General features: G+C 34.2%; 1 protein-coding gene across 4 annotated transcripts in view; it reads right to left on the bottom strand.

The window, feature by feature from the left end:
* LOC145641753 (valine--tRNA ligase, chloroplastic/mitochondrial 2-like) overlaps positions 1-20,103 on the bottom strand; it is a 38,387-nt gene extending 18,284 nt beyond the window's left edge. For 3 of the 4 annotated variants that reach the window (XM_081692691.1, XM_081692693.1, XM_081692692.1), the window contains exons 1-17: positions 19,896-20,103; positions 19,714-19,798; positions 18,783-18,909; positions 15,264-15,347; positions 12,563-12,657; positions 11,575-11,666; positions 9,821-9,874; positions 9,255-9,307; positions 9,100-9,167; positions 8,787-8,862; positions 7,822-7,905; positions 6,244-6,392; positions 6,051-6,168; positions 5,812-5,928; positions 1,822-2,042; positions 1,027-1,116; positions 428-539 (exon numbers count right to left, since the gene is read on the bottom strand). In XM_081692691.1, the coding sequence (XP_081548817.1) occupies positions 428-539; positions 1,027-1,116; positions 1,822-2,042; positions 5,812-5,928; positions 6,051-6,168; positions 6,244-6,392; positions 7,822-7,905; positions 8,787-8,862; positions 9,100-9,167; positions 9,255-9,307; positions 9,821-9,874; positions 11,575-11,666; positions 12,563-12,657; positions 15,264-15,347; positions 18,783-18,909; positions 19,714-19,798; positions 19,896-20,034 (1,764 nt within the window). In that variant the 5' untranslated portion in view covers positions 20,035-20,103. Of the gene's footprint in view, positions 1-427; positions 540-1,026; positions 1,117-1,821; positions 2,043-5,811; positions 5,929-6,050; positions 6,169-6,243; positions 6,393-7,821; positions 7,906-8,786; positions 8,863-9,099; positions 9,168-9,254; positions 9,308-9,820; positions 9,875-11,574; positions 11,667-12,562; positions 12,658-15,263; positions 15,348-18,782; positions 18,950-19,713; positions 19,799-19,895 lie in introns of all 4 variants that reach the window. The other variant, XM_081692694.1, reaches the window with a different exon arrangement.

Genomic DNA, 20,103 nt, shown 5'->3' with positions numbered 1-20,103 from the left:
GTCCTTCAGTTTTTTTTTTTTTTTTCAATTAGTAATTATATTTTCCAAGAACTTTCTTGCCTTCTGTCATATTAGGTTTTAATTGTAAATTACCACAACTCACTTTCTACTCCGCGCCCCCTCCTACACCAAACTTGGCACTGAAAGATGAATAATTATAGGAAATGACTAATAATTGTTCTTGATGTTCACTATTATATGTTGATTTTTTGTGCCTGAATCTTTTGTAAAGCAGCATAAGAGACAAGAGTAAAGAATATAGGTCCAAAACATTTTAAATTTTCAACATCTGAATGTTCAGATGAATAGGTTGGGATTCACCTTGCAACTGCAAATTCCCATGATTTCAGATTCCAAACATATGCCTTTGTGTGTAACCTTCCCATAAAAAATGCAAATCAGAATCATAAGTTAGGAAGCTACTCACTTGAGAGTCTCGAATGAGGCCATGCAGGTATACATAACGAAAAGGTACATTTCCTGTAAACTCTATTCCCATCATAACCATTCTTGCTACCCAAAAGAACAGTATATCATGCCTGTACAAAGGGGTGGCAAGCATCAGAATCATCAAACATTTATCAACATAGTCAAGAAATACTCTACCTGCACTGCTTGATGCAAGCTATATTAAAGCACTAAATATTATAAGTTAAATCTTCATGTGAGCAAGCAATAACCCGATGTTTAGCAAATTACTCAGTTCCTTTTTCTATGTGGACTATGGAACCCACTTCCATACTACACCAATCCACTTCTTCAGTTATCTTATCCATTTTCCCAAACATCTTCGATACAAAAATGAAAACCAAAACTCAAGGGAAAATAGATTCCATACAGAAACTACATGTAGCTGAAAAGAAAGATGTGGTCTACAGCTGTCCCTAGTCTCCCTACTCTTCCTCACAGAGGCAGCAAGTTACAACTATCAGGTTTTCCATACTGAAGTTACATTCTCATAGTTAATGCAACCGTAGACAACAAACAGGTGTGGCAGTCAGAGAGAAGAGTATTGCTCTTAATTACCCTGTTTCAAGCATTGTTGTTGGATAGAATTTTTTAAAATCTTCATCTGATACATCAGGCCATCCCAGTGTGCTGAAGGGCCACAAGGAGCTGGAGAAAAATGTATAAGCAAAACATCATCAGAAGCTTACAGATATTTTAGTGTTCACAAATGGAATAAAAGTTTGTGCCATTATTCCATGAAAGGAAATGACAATAAGAAATGAGATAAGGTCAATAATTTCTGTCATACACAAGTGAGTAAATGACCGTCAAATTTTCTCCTGCAATATGGGAACAGTTAGTGTGTAGATGACACCATTTTCTATGACCAATATATCTCAGTAATTGATTGTATTGTGCAAGTCCTGTAGTAACAACTTCTTGCAATATAATCAGAAGCTTTCAAGGACTTATTTTCTAGTTCTGCTCCCCTGTGAAGAGAGGAAAACCCATTGCCACTTTGAACAAACAAATCTTGTGGCCTTGTGGGTGTTGTGTAAATATGAATAAACAATCTGAATCTCATTATAGGATAGCAGTCTTCTTGGCCTCATATTAAACTTAAATCTCAAAGATTTTGAAAAAACTACTTGTCCTATGTGAAGCCCCTTATCATTCTACATATGTGGTTATCCTATGAGTGTTGCCTTGAGAGGAACAAAAACCTTTTTCAAGACTCCTCAGTTCTCACTGAATCTCAATGTAGAACATAGTAGTCTTCTTAGTTTAACAATAAACTTTTGCCTCAAAGATTTTGAAATAATGCATACAACTGATATTCTAAATGACAAGTATACAACAATAATAGCTAACCTTGAAAACCAAGTATCTAGAACATCTGGGTCCTGATATATTTCTGCATCCTTCCCGTACTTCTGCTGAGCCTTCTGAAGTGCTTCAACCGGACTCCTGGCAACTATATATTCTTCTTCACAATCTCTTCCCACAATATACCAGACTGGTATACGATGGCCCCACCACAATTGTCTACTTATACACCAATCCTTGATATTGGATAGCCAGTGATTATAGATCTATAAACGTAAAACAAATTTTGCATAAGAACAACCATTCTTGTTAAAGAAAGAAAAAAACAGAAAGCTCGCATATTCCACACACCATAGAAGGGAGTATGTATATGCACATACCACTCTATTAGGAAAATAAAGTTGACTTCACACTCTTATTAACCACTAATTTACCCTCCATTATTGTATTCTCGATACCCACGTTCTTGATAGACCAGGGCCTTTTACATGACTACATGTTTGGTTTTTGGAGATGGTTCTACTTGGAGGGGTATTCGGAGAAAGAAACAACCATGGGGATTGATAGTACAATGTTTAAGGTACACGACCGTGTAGTGTACTATACACGGTTGTGTATTTCTCAAAGAAAATGTGCTTAGTCGATTAGGATTAGTAGCATATATGAAAATTGTGAATGCAGCCGTGATCATGTTAACGCTCGCATTGTCGAGGAAACAGCTTGTGATGGATGAATAGAACGGATCGTGGCTAACACATTTTAAAACGTTTTTCCAAAAACTCACATTATCGTGTTAAGACTTGTTTACATTTTTTTTTCTTTTTATGACTAAAAAACTATTCATATGAGTGGGTATGGTTAGGAAATTTTTTTTTGGAAAAGTTAGAAAGAGAATATGAATGGGGACCACTAGGAATAATGGGAGAGGGTGAAAATATTATAAAATGATAGTGGGGTTAATAGGAAGAGAGAGAAATAATATATTATGTTAGTGGAATTTCTACTTTTGGTAATGGGACACTTAAAAAATATAGCTGTTTTTGAGAATTGGGCCACTTGAAAAAACATAGGGAGTAGAATATAATGGATGTTATGGTAATAAAGGAAAACGCATCAAGTCCCCGTTACGTAACGGACAAATTCGGCTTTATGTAATGGGTTTTTGCAGAACGGCATATCCAAAATCTGTTACCAAACAGTTGTTACATAACAAAACGTCCGAGTTTTAATTCCATGGTTAGGAGAGAATTTGTACTCTACTACAAATATCCTATTACATTATTTAAAATCATAATTTTTAGGTTAGAGAACCCTAAGTGAGGGAATTTGTACTATTAAGAGATCTTATAGTTAACTATCATCATCTCATACATTGATTAAAATCCTGGTGCAAAGTTCATGGTTTAAGCTTCTCTTAGGCAAAGAGAAGATTTTCCACGTAAAAATCTATCTTGTTTTTTTAATTGTTATTTCATGTCTATTAAATCCGCACTATTACGTAATGGACTCAAGCTTGTTAGACTCACACACACAATTAACACAGACAACATAGAGAAAAGATCGAATCTTTGATTGAAAATATTGAAAAGGGGGTTTGTACAAACTATCAACTTTAAGCTGCCAAAAGTGACTGAAATTAGTGACTGACACCACTCTCAAGAGGTCACAAATCTAAATAGGTTTCACTTCAAAATCTGCCTGCCTCTTCCTTTCCCCTCTTTCAACTTTTAAAAAAGCTAAAGCTATTAACAAAGTAATACCAGAATCTCCTTTGGTTAGTTTATTACATATTATACCAATTTATTGCACATTTTGTAGCCACAGCCCTTTGTCCTAACAATACACTCCTTATCAGTTTCAATATTGCAAAGTTCACTACATATAAATGCTTTCTCTAAGAAATATAAGCAGCAAAAATTAAGCCAACAGGCCCTCCACTCAATGCCATCCAACACATATCTCTAATTGTTGTCATCACTGTGGACCCCTGCATGGAAGAAACACTCTCCCTGACAATGGCATCTGGATCACAAGTTATCAATCATCACACTTATCACAACACTCCTCCCTTTTGATTTCCAAAATCCAGACCTCCTTCGCGTTCAATTTTCAATTCTTGACCTACTACCTTATACCAATATCTAATTCACTTTCCCTAATACTATTTTCCGTTGTAAATTGCATTCAAATCCATCATATCAATCAACATAAACCCTTTTCAACCCATTAATCTCTATAATCACCTTAACAGTCTCTTATTTTTTTTCAATATTCTTACATCACAATACTATACTAACATGGTAAGTGGCTGTAATTTGTGATATTCCGTATCAAAATCCTTGTCTTAACATAGAATATCATGTTTTACTAATATCAGATAAACAAAAGTAATTGATGCCATCCCCACATTTTTCTTACATAGAGAAATAGTCATGAACTTTCCAATAAGAGAGGCACTCGTTTACCCAAAATCTGAATAAAAAATCCATGGATTTTCACCACATGTCTATAAGCAAGAGATAGAAAACGCAAATGGCCATTATTTCTTCCAAACCTATCCGTCATAGCATCATTGTACAAGAGCCTAGGGCAAACTTTCCTAGTCAATCATAGGCGACAACAAAACCAATAGTAAGTACATGACAATATGACATATCATCTCTAGCTTACCTCCCTAGGCTGCCTTAAATTAAATCATGATTAAAGCAAGTGGTCATCTAAAATGACATGGTCACTTCAACAAATCAAAATATTATTAGTAATAGCCATCGTAAGTAACTAATTTCTATTGGGAAAAACCATTTTTATTAGTTCCAACCCCCACCCCACCCCAGCCACACTAGACGCCATCAGCAAATATGACAAATCACCAAAACCACTACAACCTAAGCGCCTTTGCAAAGCCTAACTTGAAAACTTCTATTAATAGCAGCCATCACAAGTTTACTTTTTTGGGGAAAATAAAATAATAAAAAAATAAAAAAAAAAAACCATCTTTTCCACTTCCAAACCCCCTACTCAGACTGGACATCACTAGTCCATGCATGTCATGTGGCCATGTGGGTGTTGCCAGGGGCGAAGTCAGGAATAAAAATCTAAAGGGGCCAAGACTCGATGAAGTAAAAAAAAAAAAACAAAAACAAAACAAAAGCACTAAAGTGGGGAGTCGATCTTGAGACCTCTTTCCCCACGCAAAACTCAAACTACCAACTTAGCTACCATTGGCAACCTATTGTATTAGCTAAATATGTACTATTTATTAGTTTCTTATGGGGCCAGACCACAAAATACACATATCACCCGTTGGGTCACGGGGGGGCGGGCCTCCACCAGCCCCTGGGTGTTGCTCATTTTTTTAACATTAATTCTCATGTATCTTCATACAAGCTCATAGGTGTCACCATGCACTCTCCCCCTACAAATCTAGTAATTAGACCCAACAATCCCCACCCACCCCCCAACCAACAACAACCACAAAGCCTTTGTCCCAACTTGATTTGGTGTATGCTAACATGAATTGTCATAAGTCCCCTGCCCAAGACACAGAGTCACACACTTGTCCAAAAGTTATAAAATTTACTCCTTCTGTTTCAGAATGATGTTCCTGTTTCGTAAATCGATGCAAATTTTTACCCAACTTTGATCGCAAATATCTTTAATATCACACTAGTAAAAATTATAAAAGTTAGATATTAATAATCTACTCACCAAGACGAATCAAACTAGATCCCACATGACTATATTTACTCTTATAGATTAAGAGAAATTAAGAAGATTCTCTCTTTCTTAAAAAAAGTCAAAGATTCCAAACAAGAATATCATTGTGGAACGGAGGGAGCAATTTTTTGGCTATTTTTATCAATCACATTTAACGGTTAACAATCTACATAAAATAATTAGGGTATGTATAGGGCTTGCACCCATCTTATCAATCCTTATGCATACACATCTACAAATAATGAACAAAGCTAAGAATTATCAAACAGGAATAAAGTGATTAATTAGGTCTATCTCAAAACATTATTGATGACTTACCTTCTCAAACCTATCAGGAATAATGGTCAGGTCTCCTGTCTCAACGGAATGAAGGGCTTTCTCAGCCAAGGCCTCCATAGTTACAAACCACTGCTTGCTTACAAGTGGCTCAATTATCTGCTTTGCCAATTTTTTAAAAGAAAGAAAATAGTGTGAGTGACATGTGAAAAGGAAAATGCAAAGTTTTGATGAATATTAAATTAATTACAGCACTTCGTGCCCAGGTCAAGTACACGCACTTCTCCACCTCGTTGCGATCTAGGAACTCTTAAGGTGTGGGGTTCCTTTTTTACAGCTAAGCCTGTCTCGGTGAGATCTTTCCAAAGTTTTTCCCTAGCCTCAAAACGGTCTAGCCCACTGCAACATTCATAATCATATAGATAAATATAATTGACATGATCATTGACAGTGCACTAATACTCAGAAACTTACCAATAAAGTCCAGCAACTTCATTCAATGTTCCATCCTTGTTCATAACATTAAGTATCGGGAGACCAATCTTTCTAGCTAGTAGATAGTCATTATGATCATGCCCTGGGCTTATCTTCAAGACACCAGTTCCAAATTCCTTATCAACATACTGCATTAATCAACAAGCATCTGATATTATGTATCACACAAAGCAAACACATGCATAAACTGCAAAGATTATCATGCAGTGAACCTGAGCAGCACTAGCAATTGGTACTAATACACACAAGTACACAACACAGCACAGCAGTAAACAAAAGTGGAACAAGCTTTGAAACAAAGCAGGATAATCAGCAGCCAAAACAAAACAATACAAATGGTGAGTATAAAAGAGACTCACTAACTCTCTCACATAACCTATGACACTTCAAGATGCCTTCTTCTGTCGATCACCTTTCCTATTTATTTACAGCAATTCCTGGGACGATTCTTATACCTTTTATGCCAGCTCTATACACTGCCAATCAACTGTCCTTAAGGTCCTTTCCCACAAGCAATTCCCTTCCCTCCCTCTTCTGTTTGTTCTTGCATCAGGAGTAAGTTTGAATTACTGATGGCCTTTCTTGGTCAGTCACATACAACTTACAAAGTAACGAGCCTCCATAACAATATGTATTTATGATCATGTGGTTTATCTTTTGACTCTTTGTAGTTGATCAGAAGCTCACAGCACAGGGGTTAAGCAAGTAACTCTCAAGTAATGTCTTCAACTTGAGGCTGGTGATTCTTATTTTCTGATCCGAAAAATATTAGTCCTCTACTCAAGCACATTGCTTAAATTTCTATATGATGTTCTCAGTCTATGAAAATTGGAAAATAAAATAAAATACATAATAACAAGAAAGAAAGAAGAGGACTGGCAGACTTTTAATAGACAATCCTTATAGCCTTATAGGTACCAATTGGGCAATATGAATGATAATCGAAATGATCTTTAAATGCCTAATTTCTGTCAGAACCCACATAGCAGCGGTGTAGAGCAGTACCTGATATTAAACTAGCTGTGTTGAGATGACATAATGTGTGATTTGACATGACTTTTGACTAATTTATTACATATAATTACCAGAGATAGTTCTTGTGGATCCAATTACATGAAGCATTTTTCACTATCATTCCCTACACTCTCATAATATAATCGTACAATGAACCCGGTAATAAAAAAGGAAATTAAGAGAAAGCTTACAGATTTGTATTTATTAATCCGTGTAATCAAGTAATTTAGTTTTCAACTTTTCATGATCATATTACAATATTCTCATTGCTTATTATTCAAAAAAAAAAAAAAAAGATTCTCATTGCTTAACTTCCTTCCATGAAATCCACTTACTTCTTATTCCTCCCTTGCATTATTACTTGATTAAACCTACTTAATCTTATTTGTTTATTTATTTATTTGTAGGTAAGGAAGGAGCCCTACTAGACTGGAACCTCTTACAGATCAATCCGGCCCGGGCTAGGAAAAGGAACTGTTTTATAAGGTCAAAGGAAATTAAAGGTGCCAAAAATCTGAGGACACAAATAGGTGACGATTTTACCTTATCTGCAATAATTGGGATATGACGACCATATGTCATTGGTACGATTGCCTGACAGCCTACATATTTTGCATATCGTTCATCCTTCAAAACACAACAACCTTGGTCAGAATGCAGAAATAAATAATAAAAAAAAGCTAAAATTTACTGCCAAGCATACAATATATGTCACTGACAGCAGCCTCTACCATTCTTCAAATGCAGCTGCACGTTGAATCTGGTAATGCACAAGTAACCCGACATACTTTTACATGCTCAATAATTGACGGGACATGTACCATTATCTTGTAATATGAAAAGATACAGCTTTTAGTAATGAAATTCATATTTTCGGTACATGTCACATGAAAGGATCATAGAATCTGATCAAGGATCCTAACCAATACAAAACTGATCCCATTAATCCTCAAACAGTCCAGATCAATTTATACTCCTTAGTCCTTACAGTACAATCCTATGCTAATAATGCTGCAGAATCCTAATAACCTATAGGTCCTAAACATGGTAGCTAATCTGCTAGTTATCCTTAAATTATTTCCTAGTAGATTCGCAAGACAAAAGAAAATGATAAGTTGATTCATCAAGTGTTACTCTCATTTATCTTAAATTGAACCTAAAAGTATATTTCTAACAGAGACGAATGGAACATTGACAAAAATTAGATATCAATTCATTGAATATGACCGAGTAAAAGCATCAAGGATACCGGACCTACATGACAACTATATTTTTTGTAGAATTTTAGTAATTAAGAACAAATGTTGTTGATACAATAATGCCTTCAGGTCCACTGTCATCATTATATCCAACTTTCTCTTAACATATGGGTAAGAGAATAAACAACACTACTTATTACTTGACAGATATTCTAGAAAGATGCATGTAAATGAGAAAAACTTCAACACGATTATTCCAATCATACAAAACAATCAAAATCTGGGAACAGGGAAGATAATGCCGTAAACCTCAGGATTAACGGCGATAGCTGTATCACCAAATAGAGTCTCTGGCCTTGTCGTTGCGATTGTCAGAAAGTCCTCCCTTCAAATGAGAAAAAAAAGGCTTCACTTAGCAAATTAGAAATATTCCAAATAGTGTACCAACATACATAAACTCTCAAATTTATCACAATGACAAGACAAAAGGTGATCACTCCGGTACAAACTAAACATATAAGCCCTTCAAACTAAGAAGCAGCTACAGCTTATAAGATCTGGTTTAAAGGAGAATATAGGTCTAACGTATAACTAGAATAGGAAAATAAAGCATAGCAATCACCTTGAGCCTCCAGCCACGCGATATCTAATATGATAGAGAGCACCTGGTTCTTCAGAATATTCCACTTCCTAATTGTGTATAGAACATATAACTCAAACCCAAGAAAAATCATAGAATAGAAATATCAGCAATACCTTCACCAAACATGAACTTACCAAATCTGAGACAGCTGTCTGAAGATTAGGAGACCAATTTACCATGTATGAACCTGAAACATTCAACCCATGCATATTCAATTGTCTACTAGATGCATGTGAGCAACTTCCATCTTGTACTATTAAAGTTTATTTTAGCAGTTAACCACAATCATTTAAATATATTTGTGAAAGTCAATTTTTTGTGCAACAATACTTTGTGTAGAACAAAATATATACCTGGCTGATAACAATCTAAAGAGGAAATAAAAAGTGGGAAATACATTTGGTAACTAACCCCTTTTCTTTCACAACAAAGACTTAGCAGGGCATCATCATACATTTGTTTAGAACAAATTCAAGCAGTTAATTCAAGAACCAATCCAAGAAGATAGAAGCAAAAGATAGACTTTATGTGCCAAAAGTGTATCTGGGTGTCAACACAAAACTTGAGAAGCACATATTCACAAAACATAAATAGAACTTGAGAAGCACATATTCACAAAACATATACAGAACTTGAGCAGCACACATTTAGAATACATTACTCACAGTCACACTAAAAAGATAGACTTCAGATAATCTACCTTGGTATATTAGGCCTTTCTCATGGAGCCTCACAAAGGCCTCTATCACAGCTCCTGCAAAAGTAGAAATTCTCAAATAATAAACATTGCATTGGATACAGAGTACCAACTAGAACAAGAAAATTAATCTCAAAAAAAAAAAAAAATAGAAATTCTAGAACAAAAAATTAATTAAAGCTACAGGAATAAAAGGTTAGAGAAAAATTCATTAGAATGATGGTTCATGGCTAACCATTTGCTAAGGTGATGGTTAGAACTAGCCAAATTTTCCTCTAAGATTTTTAGGCAACTTTACGGACCATATAACTTTATATCTCTGTATATTTGTAGCAGTTTTATCTATCTATCATCAACAATACAAATCCATCTTATTTTACATTCATAACTTTGCCTGTCTCTCTCATGACAAATGCCTTAGAATGAATCTGCCCTCCCGTTTTAATGCTACATATGGCAAAGACTTTGTAATAAGCAAGACAAAGACTGCTTTAGGCTCCTCCAATACAATCTAAAACTATTAGCCACTATAGAAAACACTTATCCAATTAAATTTAGATATTTCTTCTTAGCTTCCACATTATTGGTCCAATCAAACATGGTCAAAGAACATTGCTGCTATTTACCATCTAAGAGCCTCACCTCGGCCACCAAATTATATAGATGTCCAACATCTCCAATCTCCATCTAGCCATTAAATGTCCTCTTAGAAGAGAAATTATTCCAGTACTAGACTATGACACCAAAAACACTCATTTACTTTAAGGCACGTATTTTAAACCTTATAAATTTTACAATAAAGAGCATAAAGAAACAATAAACTAATTGAAAGCAATCCCTGAGAAAATAACTTAATGAACCTAGCGAAATGCTCCTCCTAGCGGCATGCAGTTATCAGAATCAACAAAGGATCCTCAGACATGACAAGAGTGAAGAGATAAATGCCCACACATTTTGCAGAAGAGAATGAAGTACATAAAATCACAAGATTTTAAACAGAAAAAGTACAAAGGAACAGAACAGTTTTGGAGTTTTGCCGTAAACTAAAATCAGGTATAGTCAAAAATAATCTGGGTCGCCACAAGAAGCTCCTCAACCAAAAACCATAAATGCCAAATTGATTTGGTGCCTCAACTGTAATGCTCCAAAATGAACTCGTATCATACATCAAAAGTGTAGCACAGGTAGTAATCCTCTATACTAAGATCCGACGACTTCCAAAAGGATGATAGAGTCGCCTCTTTCTAAAAAATGCATGGCATATTGACTTCATCACTCAACTCTATATTAGCTATATGCTAGGTTAAAGAACTTTGTTCATACAGATTTGCAGGTTACCTTCTGCATGCAGCACCAAATAGATAGATGAAACAGTTCCCACACATCATTCCTACAGGATTTTTGTAACCTTTTTTCAATGACACAAAGCATACCTTCAGCCTCAAAAAGATGAATCCATAGATCTCACCAAGAAAGATGTTTCCCATCAAAACAAACAGAGTCTATATGGTTTCAGGTTTTCCTAGATTCAGTTTGTCAGAGATCTCACCATTAGATATATTCAAAAATTGTGTGCAAGTGACAAAATAAGAGAAGGACTAGCTTCTTGAGTTAGAATACATTTTTGGGGCATCTTGTCCTCCAAATTCCTTCCACTTCAGCACAAATACAATTAATTATTTTAAAATGTAATTATCAGATGGTTTATTAATCAGATAAAACAATATAAAAAAAGGAAAAAAAAAAAATTCTCTTACGACTTAGGTGTTCATCAAGAGTAAAATGCTCTCGACTCCAATCACAAGAAGCCCCAAGCCTCTTGATTTGTTTTGTAATGGTTCCACCATACCTATAAGTCACAAAAATTGTTATATCCACAGCACAAAGTTCTAATAGCAATTATATAACATAACAAATTATGCAATGCAATAAATGTCCACTACATAAAATAAAGGTAGCAAAAACCATTTCTATTAACAAAAATTAAAAGGTAGCATTAACCATGAACCCCTTCATCCAAAATTTTTCTTTTAAAACAAAATTTTAAAATCAATTAATTTGGGTTCAACTATGACACACAAACATTTTTCTCTCCATTATATTTCTTCCCTATCAATGCAGTTATCATTGGTGGAATAAACGAATTAGAATAGAGAAGGAATTGCATTTATAAGCCAAGCAATGGCAATTCCACCATACATGAGTAAATACATTGTTAAAGATATTGATTTGTGTACATTAAATAAATAGCCAGCATCTGCATATTCAATCAATTGGACACTACTTAGATCCCTGTGTTTTTTTTATAAAACAGTCTCATATCACTAGTCCCATATAGATAATGTAAAATGCGTTTATCACCACACCAGTGTCTTCGTTGAACTATATCTTGCTAATAATTTGCTACAAAAGCTGCATTCGGCCTCAAATATGGGATTTTTGGAACCAATGTCTTGTCTTTTCCTCAAGTGGAAACTTATGCATATCTTTATGGGATTAACTAAGAGTAATACCACATTAGAAGGTTACTTAGTGATATAGTTGTTACATCCACCTTAGGATCAAATAAAAGCATGTGAATAGTGCAAAACTTAATAGGGAACAATTTTAAATAGATAAACAATAAACAAAAACAAAAAACCAAAGGGTATGTATTTGTGTGCATGAGCATGTAATTTCATAAGAATTACTTTTGAATCAAGAATCGCTAAGTGTAACTGTCAATAAATCAAGAATCAAACTTACTTCTCCTTCCACTTCCAAACATGATTAACAAACTCATCTCTGTCTAAATCAGCTCTTTTTATTCCCTCTGAAGCAAGCATTCTTTCAACAACCAACTACAAGAAAAGAAACACAGCATCATCAGTTTATAAGAACATCTGTTTTTGAATTTGAGAGGCAAAAAATTAAAAAAATGTTAGAAGATAAACCGCAGTTTCTGAAAAAGTTGCTCCACAAAAAATAAAAAAAAAATTATAAAAAAAAAAATAAAAAATAAAAATAAAAAAAAAAAACAGTTTCTTTCCCACACTAATTGATTCTAGTCAAACTTGGCATGTAGCCACAACTCATTACATTTTAGAAAAGCTTTTCAGCCCAAAAGATATTAATATTCCCTTTGTCCTTATATGTTTGCGCCATAGGATTAAAATGCTGTAAGATTATACAAAAAAAATTTGCAAGTGGATGGGTTTTTTTTTTCACTTCTATGAGTGTATGCAAGTGGGGTAAATGGTGGAGATATGTAACTATATAGGAAACAAAGTAATCTTCAAGGGATATTCCAAAAAGAAATAGGGATGGAGGGATTATATAATATAGGAAAAATCTATGTTACTCGGACTCGGGTACCCATGTCCGACACGGGTATGTGTCCAAGTATCCGACTAGGCTATTTTGTGAAAAAATTCTATGATTTTGAACTAAAATGAAGTGTCCAAGTGCCATACCCATGTCCGAGTGTCGAGGGTCCGACACTGGTACTTGAGGTAAAACGAAGAGTCCGAGTAACATAGGGAAAAATTGTCAAAAATAATACAAACTTTGAGCGATCCGCTAAAACAAGTCAAACTTTTAATTATTTCTAAATAATACAAACTTTAAGGGATATCTGCTTTAAACAAGTTATTTTACCTATATCTTATTTAACCGGTTTTTTTTTTTTTTATTTATCTTATAAAGTTGTTTAATAGTTTTAAAAAAATAATACAATGTCACGTGTTCCATATAACCTATTCATGAGGTAACTAATCGGTTTTAACTTGTTTAAAGTACATAACCCTCAAAGTTTGTATTATTCAAAACTAATTAAAAGTTAGACTTGTTTTTGGCAGATTGCTCTTTTGACAATTTTTCCTATAATATATCAATAGGGCATAGGGATTTATATGAGCCAATCTCAATTGAGTACTGTTCTGTTTTGTTCAAACTTATTTTAATAAGTTGAACTCCAGTTGAGCTCAAAAATCTGTTCAAACCAATTCAATTAGACATTAAAGTTATCGAATGTGTTCAGCTCAATCGATTATAGCTACTTTTGGAATAATTATTAAGCTCATTTCTTGTTGGAGTCAACAGATGTGTATTGTGTTAATGATCAGAAACTTAGACAAAACAAAACCAAAAATAAAGTGAGTGTTGCCAATGTTTCTTCAATTATTGTTTATAAGACGCTTCAAAAATACAGATTTTATTTCAATTTACAATTTCCATACATATAGTTTTTTTAGAATGCTAACACTCAAGACTACAAATTGTTAACGACCTAAACCTCTCGACTTGTGTATCACAGCTTACTCCTTTCCCTTCAACACTTACTCTTAATGTGCCCCTAGGGATATTGATTAACAGCACCAACGTCAACTTTCAGTAACAGTATTTCCTATTGATCAATTACCAGCCCAATGAATGACACTCATTGTAGAAATTTGCATTTGGCATCACTTATGGTATTTGTGTGTTAATGATTTTTAATTTCATTAGCACCACAATTTTTCCTAATTTCCAATGCATACCTTTGACCAAAAATAATTTTCGATTTGTATTTTACAAAAACTAAAAAGTTGATACTTTGTATATACACACTATGACAAATTTAATGAGATCCTTTTTTCTTGGTATATATTAGTAGAAAAATATGGCAAAAGTCCGCAAAGTTTGACAAAGAGAAACGAACGGTGCCAAAAAAAAAAAAAAAACCTCGCTTTTTTCCAAATTTATAACTTCCATTATTTACACGCAATAATAATGCCACTTTCTTCAAATCTTTGTTCCATTTAGCTCCACGCAAATTTCTAGCCATAATGTAATTAGGAGGAAGTGCCTACATGCTGTTGAAAACGATCCCCCTTCCCAAACCAATGGCACAACTACTACCAAGCATCCAGGTCACACAATCACTAAAAAAAAGGGGGGTAATCGAATTCAACATAATTAAGTTTATATAAGTTGCTATTAGGTCAACTGTAATTATATTGTAAAGCCAACTTCACAGCAATGGAATGCCGAGTATATTATTAAGTTAGGAAACAGACGGGAAAGTCATACTAGTCATTTCCATGACGAAAATAAAGAGATTTTTAAATAATAGTAATGGAAAATAAAGGTGCAGCCTGGGTGCTGGGAAGTCTTACATTGATGATATGGATTATGGATGAAGATGAAAGTACTGATTGATAATTTGCAGAGGTCATGTAAGCAAGTCAACTAGTATCATGTTCAATGGAGGACAAAACGGAGACCAGGGGGTGCAAAAGTAAACTTCCGGAAATCAACATGAGTTATATCAAGAAACACACACATAATTAGCCATTTGCAATTTGTCCAAACGAAAAAAAATTGGAAGCGGTGAAGATAACTAAACTCTATCAACTCCCCATTTGTGCAACATGTTTCTGAAGGGGTAATCACATTATGTTTACCAGGAACAGATCCAGAACCAAACCTGAGTAGCAATGCCTGCATGATCAGTACCAGGAATCCACACTGTTGGTCTTCCTTTCATGCGGTGATATCTAACCATAATATCCTACAACAGACCATAAAAGGCATCAGACTTTAGAAACTCCAAGAAACCTCCCAGTTGAAACATCAAGCACACAGCTGTATTGTAGAAAAAAATGAACATTCATCCATTAACACCTCTTCACTTTAGATGGATAAGGAAAGCATCACATAAGATAAAAATGACGATAAAATTCAAGATGTCACATAAAGGGACACTTCCAAGTGCCAAGCAAGCACAAGCTGCATAAACATACACCCTACATAGGAATAAGCCCATAAAGTCATTTAATCTCAAATGGCATTGTCTAGGACACCAATTTCTAAAGTTGAACCATTCTTTATTATTACTTTCTCCATCTAAGACAAACTAATTGTAGCAACCCCATTAAGCCCTTCTTATTAAATATAGAAGCCACATTTAGGTTAGAAAAACACCATGCAAACCTTTGGAGTGTTATCGATGCACTTAAAATCTTATGATAACAAATTCAAAGCAGCTTTTGTGAATAAACCAAACCATAACAATAATACTACCTCCGATTTTTTTTAGTTGCAACTTTGGGGTATTATTTGAGAGATATAAAATATTCCAAAGTTGCAACTAAAAAAATCGGAGGTAGTATAAAAGTGATCTAAGAAAAATGAAATCAAATTATACTCCCAAAACCATTACATATCAAATCCAATATATTTTTATTACAAAAATCTTCTCTTAACTTTGTTAATTTATTCTAAGCCCCTGCTAACTCATAGTTATATACTATGTTACATGGACTCGGGTACATGTGTCGGACCGTGTCCGAGTGTCCGATTCGTCAATTTCCAAAACTTTAGGACACGGGGACTCTATCCTATATTTGGACACGGGTGCGGGGACACGGCACTTTCATTTTGTGCAAAAAAATATTATAATTAAAAAAAAAAAGTTAAAAGTGAAGAGGTTGAGTGGTCAAAAAACTAATAAATGTCGTCAGTAACTACACTTTCTATCAAATCAAAATATTAAAAGTAAAAAAAAGAGGTTGAGTGGTTAAAAAATAAAATATAACCAAAATGAAGAGCATCACACAGTTGTCCACCCTTTTTTTTTATCAATACAGTTGTCCCACTTACCACAAAACCTCGTTCTTATCACTTTATCAGCCCTCACCCCTCAGTCTTTCACTCTCTTCTTTCACTCTCTATTTCTTTATCATGCATTCATGTAGTTGCTACACGCCGGCAACAATGGAGTCCACCACAAAACTCCAACGAACTCACGAATTAAAGCTGTTTTTGGGGGGTTTAAGTTGTCTATCAGTCGATCGAAAATGCGGAGTTTTTATACTATGGTTTCTCCCCTTCCCCTCTCTCTGAAGTGTCCGAGTGCAAATTACCGAATCTGACACGAATTTCGTGTCCGTGTCCACATTGTGTCGTGTCGACACGGACACTCTAGCCGAGTCCAGTGAACATAGGTTATATACCTTTACTTACCTAGATAAAACATGAAATAGAGGAGAGAAATTCTCCCAAAAATCATTAAAATGACTAATTCCAACTTCATCCCATAAAATAACTCATTTATTTCTGTGATGCTTTTAGGCACATAGAATAAGAACATAACTACAACAACCAAATTAGTTGCCAATGCACGATTTTTAGCCAATAACATATATATATATATATATATATATATATATATATATATATATATATGGGAGGGATCCGGTGAGAATAGGTCCATATGTGAGAATTCATACTTATGTGAGAACAAATTTAAAATTTAGAACATGTGAGTTAAAATTTAGAACATGTGACTCAAATTAAAATTCAAAACATATGAGTAATAATTTAAAACATTTATGTGAGTAATATGTTTAGAACATTTGATTTAAGAATTAGAACAAGTGATTAAAAATTTATAAAATCTGCTTTATGAAATTTTAAACATATGAGTAAAATTTAGAACATCTGATTTAAGACTATGAACATGTGAATAAAAATTTAGAATAAACTGATATAAAATATAGAAAGTGTGAGTAAAGAATTTAGAACATATGTGTAAGAAAATAGAACATATGCTTTAAAATCTAGAACATATAATTAAAAAGCTTAGAACACACGTTTTAAATTTTTAACATACGCTAAAAATAAACCTAACTAAAATAAGAATTATAATTTGTATTATATTTTAACAATTACATACATAAGTGGGAACCCGGAACCGGTACCTAGTGGTTCCAATACCAATTCCTAAATTTTAGGACCCAGTTGAACCAATTCCAATTCCAAATTCGAATTTTAGGACCCGGTTCCAACCAATTCCAAGTCCGGGTCCTAAAATTTTGACGTGATACCCGGTTTGCTTACCCCTACTCTCTCCTATTTCATCTTACACCCACCCACCCACCCACCCACCTTTTACCTTTTCTCTCCTACTTTATCGTATAACGGTATAACCCCTCCCCCCCCCCCCTCTTTTTACATCTTCTCTTTTACCCACAATTATTAAGAGTAGTACTAGGATGGGTAACCTATAGAGAAATCCTCATGTTAGTTTATCATGACGACCCCACTCATGGGATTAAGGTGTTGAAAGTGAAGAGTACTTTCAATAATAACATGGTGGTTATAGAGTTATAGGTAATTGAACAGGTAAAGAATTTAAGGGGGTTCTCATACCTTTAAATATTTATAAATATTTAAAAAAGTTTAAAATTAAATTAAATAGTATTTGGAAAAAGAGAGATGAAACATACTTTCAGCTAAGCCCAAGTTCTGAGTTTAAAGCTTTACATTATTTTGTTTTGTTAGTACTTTCATGCCTCCAAAAAAAGCTTTTTCCCTATAATTTCATTATTGACAAATTCAAACATTTTCCAAAAAGATATACAAAACTCCACTTTCAATCATCATTTTTTCATTAAGAAAAATTCCAATCATAGCAACATATGGAGAGAGAGGGAGAAGAAATACAAGGGGCATCGCACGTCCATCAAAATCAAAAAATAAGAATAAAGGAAAGAGAAAAAAGTATCTATATGTTACATATGAATAAGGCACAAAAAACCTCATGGCCATGAGCTCAATTAAGCTATAGAAAAGCTAAAAACATCGTCCAATCCGATAAGAAAGCTTAATTAGACATTTACTCCCAATGTATCATATTATTTCTCTAAATATGAAAAATAGCTAATATGTGGAGTATAATGGCCCATGCACCTCCCAAAAGTCACATAATGGACCTATTAGGTTGTAAATGTTTTTAAAAAATTAGGTGGAATCCCAATAATTCCCAGTAACACTTTATAATTACTAAGGAAAGCCGCCAAATTACAAATGCAAGAACAAGTAAGTTCCATCTCTACACTAGCAAATCACATAGTGATAGTACACATGCAAGAACATATTTTCCCTCCATGAAACACATAAGACGATTAAGATGTTATAAGAAAACAAACATTACTTCACCAACCTCAAGAGTAACGAACATTGCATGCCCCATGTGTAATGATCCTGTTACATTAGGTGGTGGCATAGAAATAACAAAAGGTTCACCTCCTTGGTCCATATTTGGTTTGAAGTAACCCTGAGAATCCCACCTGAAAGCAGCCACTTCCACTTTAAGATGCCATAAATTGCCTTCACCATGAAAAGGACATAATGAGAGAGAGAGAGGACCCAAATGTGTTAAGCAAGCTTAAAAGTGAAAGGGAAATATGCACAATTGTTACAGCTATGTTGCTTGCAGAATCAATCCAAGTGTCCAACGCAGCGATTTTGTGAAAAAATTCCATGATTTTGGTCAAAAATGAAGGGTCGGAGTGTCCTACCCATGTCTAAAAGTGTCGAGGATCTACCGCAAGTAGAATGAATTTCCTCAAAGTTAAAATTTCTTCCTGTTATACACATCCAATCAAACATTATTTCACCCCCCATTCCCTCTTCTCATCTACTACTACATTTTAATGACTTTAACAAGAGACTGCTTGCAAATATTAAAATTTCTTAAGCTAGTAGCTCCACCATTGTAGCACTTCTTGCTAGCTTGGTAAATATGAAATGAATATAAAAATAAATAAATAAATAAATAAATAAAAAACAATTGACAATCATCATAATAAATTGATGTGGCATGTCCAGCTAGATAATTTCGCCCAACTCCCACAAATATCGTAACAGTCAAATAAATGGATGGTTTTGATTTTTGACACATAAAATACAAGAAATTCAATGAAACTGGAAAAATAATTATTCAAGAATATCAGCTATAAATTTGCTGTCTGCAGATAAGTAAGACAACAAAGAGATAATGCAACGGACAAAGTCATATTAAACCGCATTAATTCACAATATAATCTATACAACTTCATAGCATTACTAGTTAATTAATGTCAAGAACACACCAATTGTAAATGCGCTCCTCCCAATCAAAATCAAATGATTTCGCCACCTCTGGCGATGTAAACACCTCATTCTTCGAAGCTGAAACTGCGACCAAAACAGCAATTATGAAATATAATTATAAATAATAAAGAAGAATTATACGAAATTAAAAGTGGGAATTTCTTCCACAATAAAGAACTACCGGAGAAAAGCCGAGGTCTGAAATAGGATAAACGAATAGAGGAGACATTGATTAAGAAGCGACGTCGAGAGAGAATAAGAGGTTTGAATTTGCGAATGGAGCAAGAAGAGAGAATTAAAGGGTTGGCAAGTAACGCCATTGTTGTGCTCCTCTAAGAGCTTCACCAGCAGATTGTGGTGATGGCAACACTTTTGAAATAGGTCTTAAT

Source organism: Chenopodium album, chromosome 8, assembly GCF_948465745.1.
Source record: "Chenopodium album chromosome 8, dcCheAlbu1.1, whole genome shotgun sequence".
Lineage (NCBI taxonomy): Eukaryota > Viridiplantae > Streptophyta > Magnoliopsida > Caryophyllales > Amaranthaceae > Chenopodium > Chenopodium album.
The sequence above is the reverse complement of the archived record's forward strand: the minus strand, read 5'-3'. Positions and strand labels throughout refer to the sequence as shown.